Source organism: Gavialis gangeticus, unplaced genomic scaffold (genome assembly GCF_001723915.1).
Source record: "Gavialis gangeticus isolate Ggan-Ray unplaced genomic scaffold, GavGan_comp1, whole genome shotgun sequence".
Taxonomy (NCBI): Eukaryota; Metazoa; Chordata; order Crocodylia; family Gavialidae; genus Gavialis; species Gavialis gangeticus.
Window position 1 is genome coordinate 12,439,258 of NW_017729001.1, and position 8,718 is coordinate 12,447,975.

Below are 8,718 nucleotides of genomic sequence, written 5' to 3' on the forward strand. Positions count from 1 at the left end.
ACCTTTCCTCCGCATGGGAATGGACTTCTTTTGTGCTTTGAGAATAGCGTCCTTGAGGAACATCCACTCTTCATGTGCTCCTTTCACTTTTGGTCCATGGTCCCACAACACTTCCCCTACTGTTGCCCTGAGCCTGTTGAAATTTGCTTTTTTGAGGTCCAGAACTCCAACCCTGCTAGCTGGTTTGCCTGCCTTGTGATGTAAAGTGAACATGTTGGTTTTGTGGTCACTGTTGCCCAGGCTACCCTGTATATTCAAGTCACTCACCAGATCATCTCCTTTGGCCAAGACCAAGTCTAGGAGAGCATGACCTGTGGTTGACCTGTGTGCTTCCTGAGTCAGGTAGAGTTCTTTGATACAGGTCAGGAAGCAACGTGAGTGGTCCGACTTAGCTGAATGTTCCTCCCCAGAGATGTCTGGGTAATTGAATTTGCCCATGATGACTATATCCCATGTGTGAGTGGCCTCTGCAAATTTTTGAGAGAACTCCAGATTGAGCTCCTCCTCTGGTTTGTTGGTCTGTAGTGCGCACCTATGACACGGTCTCTCTCACTGTGCCCCCCCTCTGCCTCCGTAGTTTGACCCAGAGGGCTTCAAACCACTTCTCCCTGGAGCCGATGTTGGTCTCCAAGGAGGTGTACTGCCTCATTAGTGTAAAGGCACCTGAGTCATCCAACTGAGACCCTCAATTTCCTGTCATGTTGAGGGAGAACTAGTTGCAGTTGGCCTCACATCTTTGAGTTCCCATTTGTCAGGTCATTTTGCTTGGTCTAATTCTGAAGTCTAAGGATGAATAGATCACTGGAGATGGGTCCCAATCCATGGACCGCTGAACTTTGGGGTCCTTCGAATGTGAAGTGGAGCTATGTGGGTAGTCGCAGTAGGCAGATTCCCAAACCCTACACCTGAGCATCCCAAACTCTGAAGGTAGAGGGAAGTAGTTAGGTGTGTTAGTCTGACAACTCTGTTAGTTTCTCTATGTTAATCTCTGGAAAGGTTCACTTCTGGATCTCAGCTTTGTATCTCAGATGCATCTCAGTAAATGTCCACATGTAAGAAATCAAAGCAGCTTCCTAATACCTTCTACTCAGAAATACAGGGATGCAACTCTAGTGTCTATTCATGCTGGGATAGGGAATGGCACAGTAGGAGTCTCAGCTCCTGGACCCCTGGGGTTTCCCTGTGTTGGGTCACTCCTCTTTTGGGGTTGGTAATTAGCAAGCATCCTGCTCTCAGATGAACAACATGTTCCATGACCAGCTTTACAGGAACAACAGCTCCAGAAAGGAGTATTCAAAAGCAGTGAGGTGAATACACTGGGTTTATTGTGGGCAAGCCACTCCTTCCATTGCTCACGCCTTCTTATGAACCTGCTCTTAGGTGCTGAAACTCTGAGCACCTTTGGCAGGGAAAGTGTACTCAGGACTTTTGGCTCTGTGATCTGCTGCACCTGTAACAGGGAACAGTTTCTTTGGAGGAAATCACAGATCAAGGAAAAGCACCAGTTTCAACTTGCACCTGATAGAAATAAGTGAATCAAAGTTATATATTATACAAGACGGAGAGGGGCGAAGGAGGTTTATCATTAACCTGAAGTCTGCAAACGAAATATAAGAAGAGGAGAAAGGAGGGAACCAGAAAAGCAGGCAGAATGGATTCCTCCTACAAGATCAATAATCCTGCAGACATCTCTGTCATAGTCACCTATTTTGTGGTAGTCCTGGCAGTGGGATTATGGGTATGTTTGGATTTTCTTTTGTTACATAGAATATTTTATTGAGTTTAAAGGGAATGGCTTTGTAAAATAAAGTTATAGTTGTATAAATTACCTGCTGCTTATTTGAAAGGATGGTTTGAGGGTGTATGGGTTGGAATTGTGATGCAGTTCCTTGGGGACGTCAGTCCCTGGAGTGAGGTTGAGAGTAGGAGTGAAGGTGGCAAGATGATAGTTCAAAGAGAGGACAGCTGGGGCTTGGGCTTAAGCTAAGGGCAGAGGAGGGAGTATCAAGATGTCAGGGAGATGGGTGATAGATGGGACTTGGGCTAGAGAAAGGTCCTTGTAAGGAAGAAGGGGGAAATGAAGTAGGAATGGGTTGATAGTAGGGATGGATGGATAAGATCTAATGATGGAGCAGAGGATGTTTCCATGGGAGTGAGTATGATAGTGGGGTAGGCAGTGGGCTAAAGCTGGTTTGTGGATGAATGGAGATTGTAGTGGGGGCTGTTGGGATAGGAAGGTCATGTAAATACTGTTTTGTGTTGTAAGTAATTGTGACTGGGATGGAAGCCACGGTGTCATGGAATGGCAATAGAGTGGCAGATGGCCACTGGGAAATGCTGCAGGATGTATGCGAAAGCGCAGGCAGAAGGTTGCAGGAAGACCCAGCCTCAGTTAGTGCAAATGCTGCTGGTGCTGTGGTCATCTTCGTTTAATGTCCAAGTAAAATTCTGTCATCTCCTCCTTGCCCAGGAAGTGTGGATCAGGCACTTTTTGTGACTTATCTTTGACAAAATACATATTTTTGCATCTAACAGGTAAAGGAGAGAGATTGCCCCATTAAAGTAACTCTAGATACTGCAGGGTTCAAAGGTAGAGGGAAGATAGTATTTGCTATGATGGTGCTTTAGTAGAAAACACTTGAATGTCACTCTTGGGAGCAGATATGTCTGAGGAGAACTCAAACTGTCTTCTCCAAGAAAAGAGCTGACAGCTAAAGGACTGAGTCAGGGAAACGCTCCTTCCTCAGTGGCCCTTTGCTACCTCCAAAAAACCTCACAGACTATGTCATAGAGTAAGTAAGCAAAGGCAGGCAAAATCTTCCACTTGAGCAGCCTGGAAGAGTTTTGAGAAGTGATAAACTATTGAGGGACACACATTAGTGTTTGGTTACCACTTTGGTGATGCAAAATGGCCATTAGTTTTGGCTGGTGTACTCTTTTGGCAAGAGGCAGAGTAGGTTTGCACCTTATAAACTAACTAAATCAAAGATGCATAAACTTTCATAAGCCGTAGTTCAGTGGTTGTCAAAGGTCAGAGTATATGAGAGACTTTTCTGTGCCTTATACCCTTCTTCCCCTCAAAGCATGATCTGAAGTCTCCACTAAAGAATGATGTAGCATACACCCTCCCACAGGATACTGGGGAGTTTGGCGAGGGAGCCAGGCTTGGGTGTTAAAGCACAATCTGCCTAGAAGTTTGTAGTTAACCTCTGTAATACTAAACTCCCAGGAGCAGAAGAGGCATATTGGACACTGAGGCACTACAGTTTCCAATATCTGAATAGCTTTGAAAGGTTGTCTCTCCCTGACAATGCTGATAAATATTGATTCAACTATTTTGAGTAGTGAAATGTAACTGGGTTTTATTTACTTCTTTGCTTCTATATCAGGATCAGAGATCTGGCTTGCTTTGGCTCAAATATGCCCCCTGTATGGGCAGGAACCAAGGTCCTTTGAAAGTATGGGGAATACATTGTTTACAAATAGCTTTGGATGAAGACTTGGTAAAACTTTGAGAAAAATTCCTTGTAAAATCCATGCCTGTCAGATCTAAAATGAGATTGAGGACCATCATTCTCACCTGTCCACTCTGTGGAAATGCAGAAATACTGACAAGTGGAGCATGGGTATATTGGTGATATCATCAGAACCGGACAGTAGATTCCTACAGAAGATTGGTCCATCCTTTGAGGAAAAAGGAGGCTGGCTATATCTTGTCTACTGCAACATTGGCTTTTTGGGAGCCTAACATCAAGGAGACTACTCACCTGAAAGGAGTGCTCATATGAGTTTGCAAGCATAAGCCTCGGCATAATGATGTGTTTCTTGCATCATGTTCGTATTGTCTTTTAACATGTCCAGTATTTAGCATTGGTTTTGCAGGCCAGCCATAATGAAAACTGAAGTGTTCAAATGTATCTAATCATTTTGTCTTGCAGGCTATGTACTCAACCAACCGAGGGACAGTGGGTGGATTCTTCTTGGCAGGGAGGAGCATGGTGTGGTGGCCGGTGAGTTTTCATTATGTACTATGTATGTATGTCTGCATGTGTGCAGGTAATATTATTATACTTTCAATCCAGACATAGCAATGGGGTGCTTAGAAGCTGTAGGAACTGCCATGACTGCAGTATACTGTAGACAAGCGAGAAGTAGGTTTAACCTGACTAATTAGGGGTTCCTGTAATAATCCAGCCACAGCAACACAAAGCATGCTGCAAACAGTAGTGGAAATGCTCAGGTAGGTTGGTTCATGCTTAACTCCATGCTGCAGGTGGCTGAGTGTTTTAAGACTTCTTTTGGACCCAATCAAAGTTTTCTGCTAAGGGTCTGACTCATGCTGAGGTGTGATGTGTAGGCATAGCCTCTTCGGCTGTTCTGTTGCTTTGGTGCTAAGCACTGCAGTCCTTTGCTTTATGAAGTCAACTGCTTCATGGAGAAAACTGTGGAACATTTTAAATAAGTAAATAGGTCATAGTTTATATTGAAGATAATACCTAACTTTTACTTAGAACGTTTGTTTCGTAGATCCCAAATGCTTTCCAGAGGAAGGCAAGTATCACTGTCCTTGTTTTAGGCTGTGGAAAAATTGAGTTATGCACAAGTGAAGTGGCTTGCTCAAGGTCACAGAGCTGACAACAGCACCTGATAAGTCTGAGTAAGCCCGTGCCATCTCCTCCCAGACTACCCTGTCCCTATTTAAATGAAACTTCCTTGCAGATCATAAAATAATAGATAAGTAGGGCTGGAAGGGACTTCAAGGGGTCATCTAGTCAAACCCTCTGCCTGAGGCAGGAAAGATCTTGTGGCCTATAAGGGGCTTGAACTTACAGCCTTAGCTCGGCACTCTAACCAACTGATCTAAAGGGATGCTTACAAATGTGATGCCTTGCCTGGGTGTCACTAACATGGGACTTTTGTGATCATTGTTGTAGGTTGCCTTGGAGGAAAAATCTGGTTACGATACCTAGCTCTTATCCATTGATCAGATCCATGCAGGTGGACTATTCCATTTTAGTGGGACTTGATGCAGGGATCTACCAATCTACACAGCTGCAGGATTGGGGCCTTGGAAAAATACAAATACAGAGATTTTAAAAGTAGTTTACAGAACTCTACATCACTGCCTGTGGCGCTTCAGACTGTTGCCTGCCTTTCAGTGGAATTAGAGCTGCCATTTAAAAGATGGAGCATTGCATTTTCCAGCAGAAGGATGATCTCATAGGATAGGCTAAGACTAAGAAAATCCAGGTCCCGGTACAAATCAGTTGGAAAGGGAGAATTTTAGAATTATTTTAAAGAAAATGTTTTCTTCTTTATAAAACAAACAGCTAATAGTTGATTGCTTGAGTTAAGGGACCGATGCAGGATAACACTACCATTGTCTGATCCTGACATTACATGTTCTGGGCCTGATTCTCCACTGCTTTTCATCCTGGTAAATGTTTATGCCCCTGAACAGTGACAACAAAACAAGACTCTTTTATGCAGGTGGAGGTGAGGACACGTTATAAAACAGTGGAGAATTAGGCCTGTATCTGCATGCAGAAAAATCCCTGAGCCAGGTCCTCACTCTAAAGGGCCAGCCTGCAAGAATTAGCTGGGAACTCCCCCAGTGCAGGGAATCCCCCAGTGTTTAACATCACCCATACACCTTTTTCAGGTGGGAGGCATAGCAGAGGCCAGAGGGCATCTTTGTGGCTCCTGGAATATCTCTTAGGGTTATCTCTGCCTCCCCTAATACTGTGAGTTTATTGCAATAGAGGATCTAATCCACTGTGCATTCTAAAACCATCTTTCTAATCCCTCGTTTTGGAACACCTAGGGACCTTCCCAGAACAGGAGAACAAATCTTTCTCTTCATCCTTCCAGGTAGTAGCAAAGAGAAAAACAGAAATGGCAAACACTCGAACCCTGAAGTTAAATACTCATGCCAACATACCATCCTGGAGATCTTATCTTGTGTAAAGGAGATTCCAAAAAATACTTTGGCAGGTTTTAGATTCTGAGCAGGGCTCAGGTCACCCAGGGCAACAGGGCAAATAGCTGGGGTTAGAAAACCAAGAAAAAAATATAGAAAAATAAAACATAATAAAAATCAACATAGTGTTGAGAACGGTGACTTACATAATGTGATTACAAGTAAATGTCACTTCCTGCTGTCATCCTTGGGCTGTGCTAAGGATGATTATGACCGGAGGATATTCCCGGAAAATGTTGTTGAGTTTCCGAAGTCCAAATAAACACACTCTTCACATTTTATCAGATTTGCTACTTTTGCTTTCAGGGTGATGAGATGTGCTGATGTTACCGATTGCTTTCTCAAATAGAGAAGGAGGAAACAATTAAACCCTTCCAAGACATTTCCCATTGTATATTTTCAGTTGTAACATGCTATATTGTTGCACTCAGTGGCCTCAAGGATAAGCTGGGAGAGTAAAAAGAGGAGAGAGCAGGGTAGTGAGTTGTTCTTTTGCTTTGTTGACGCCAGATGAATAGATGTTTGCCAGTGGCAACTTCTCCAGGATTTATTCCTAACAAGAACAGGAAAGGGATTATAGTCATTGTAAGAAAGCTGTGTTTTGGCAGGTTAGATGAGAGCCGGCAATCAGAAGAAGGGAGGTAAAATCCTGCTTCTGATACTGGTGCGTGGGCACAAGCCAGATGATTTGTTTGTTAGCAAAATAGGGTAAATACAGTTGCACTGGGCAGAACCTACCAATTTTGCCTCAAATGTTTGGCTCAAATCTTGATGTCAGTTGAAATTAGTGGTGCCCAACATTTAACAAAACTGGGTCCATGTGAGGTTGTGCCATCCAATCTGTGGGCTCAATTCATGCTTTTGTAGTGACATTGTACTAAGTATGAAATGGATTCAGTAACTTCAATAGCTAGTGAAGGTCCTGTACATCAAGTTCTTACAGACTGTCCCGGTGCATTTCCATCAGTAATGAAAGCTGCAGCTTCCCATAGTCCTGTTTTAAGCACCCCAAGAGCAATCCTAAATGAAAAACTTTTTGTTGGTTTAGGCATCCAGGTATAGATGTACAGAAAGAGCACACATGGCTCTAAAAGTCTCTTAAAATATAGAAAGCAGGTTGTGGCATTCTTATAAAGCCCAACTCTGAAACCCTGAACCATGGACACCGAATTATTTCTTCTTTTGCTAGCTGGAGGGGTGAGGAGTTCAGTCAGATAACAGCTGAAAGTGTTGCATTGTCTTATGGACATAGGGAGGGATTTACCTGATACTGGACAAACAGGTATTCTGGTATCTTGGTACATGGTACAACACCCAGTATTGACAGGGCCCTGGGAATAAAAATGCACAATAGTAAAAGTGTGGGGACATATCTCTGCTCATCAACTACATTAAAGGGTACTTTGGTGCACAAAGAACAATAGACCCTAACCTGCTCTTCTTCAGGAATAACTGTTAGAACGGCATAAAAGTAGTGGCTGCTGGGCATAAATAGCTGAACAATACAGCCTCTGGAAAAATGTAGTGAATAGTCATTTTGAAATATAGGGAGAGGAATGAATGTATTAAATTGAAATTGAACTGAGTTCTCCTATTTTGGAAGAGATGCTGAGCAGAGAAATTAAGCATTGCACAGGCTGGCACTAAGCACTCTGTAGGTTTTTCAGCATAGCTAAAGGTTCAGAGAGTAGGGGATTCATACATGTATATGTGTGTGCCCTAAAGGAGCAGAATAAAAACAGCAGTGTCCTTCCCCAAGAGTAGTCACCTCTACAGAGACCCACCATGAGCTAAGGAAAAGATCAAACACCAGAGACCAAGAATGTATTCACTTAGGCTGCTACACAAAAGGTAGGATTCACAGAGTCCCATGAGACTTGGAGGGGGGGAGGCAATGACAATCTTCTGATCAAAAAGTTAATGAAAATAGTAGGGGAATAGATTAATGAGTAACACATAGAAAATGAACTGTAACTTTAATCTACCTGCAGCCCTCAGTTAGATTAACCAAACCCCTGTCAAAAATGACCTGCCAAAGGAGTTGACAGGTCATTTTTGGTCACAGCCGGTCCAGACGATCTCCACCCCCGAGTGCTGAGGGAATTAGCAGAGGTCATTGCGAGACCCCTGGCATGGCTGTACGAGCACTCGTGGTGCTCTGGTGTGGTGCCAGAGGACTGGAAGAAGGACAATGTGGTTCCCATCTTCAAAAAAGGGGAGGAAGGAGGACCCAGGAAACTATAGGCCAGTTAGTCTTACCTCGATCCTGGGTAAGCTTTTTGAGAGAATTATCCTGGTGCATATCCACGAGGGGCCAGCAGGGGAGGTTATGCTTAGGGCAACCAACACGGGTTCATTAGAGGCAGGTCCTGTCAGACCAACCTGGTGGCCTTCTACGACCAGGTCACCAAAGCCTTAGATGCAGGGGTAGCAGTGGACGTAGTTTTTCTGGACATTAGGAAGGGCTTCGACACTGTCTGTCACCCTGTTCTCATTAAAAAACTAGGGGACTGTGGTGTCGATACCTACACAGTCAAATGGATCACGAGTTGGCTGGAGGGCCGCACCCAGAGAGTGGTGGTGGATGGGTCATTTTTGACCTGGAGGGGTGTGGGCAGTGGGGTCCCCCAGGGCTCGGTCCTCGGGCCCGCACTGTTCAACATCTTCATCAGTGCCTTGGACAAGGGGGTAAAAAGCACCCTGTTCAAATTTGCTGATGACACTAAGATGTGGGGGGA

The 8,718-nt window shown here is 44.1% G+C and overlaps 1 protein-coding gene across 1 annotated transcript in view; it reads left to right on the top strand.

Annotated features, from left to right (window-relative positions):
* Positions 1 to 1,403: 1,403 nt before the first annotated feature.
* The window catches only part of SLC5A1 (solute carrier family 5 member 1), a 44,020-nt gene continuing 36,705 nt past the window's right edge, over positions 1,404 to 8,718 (top strand). The window contains exons 1-2 of the mRNA XM_019506854.1: positions 1,404 to 1,738; positions 3,939 to 4,010. Of these exons, the coding sequence (XP_019362399.1) occupies positions 1,652 to 1,738; positions 3,939 to 4,010 (159 nt within the window). The 5' untranslated portion in view covers positions 1,404 to 1,651. The remainder of the gene's footprint in view (positions 1,739 to 3,938; positions 4,011 to 8,718) is intronic.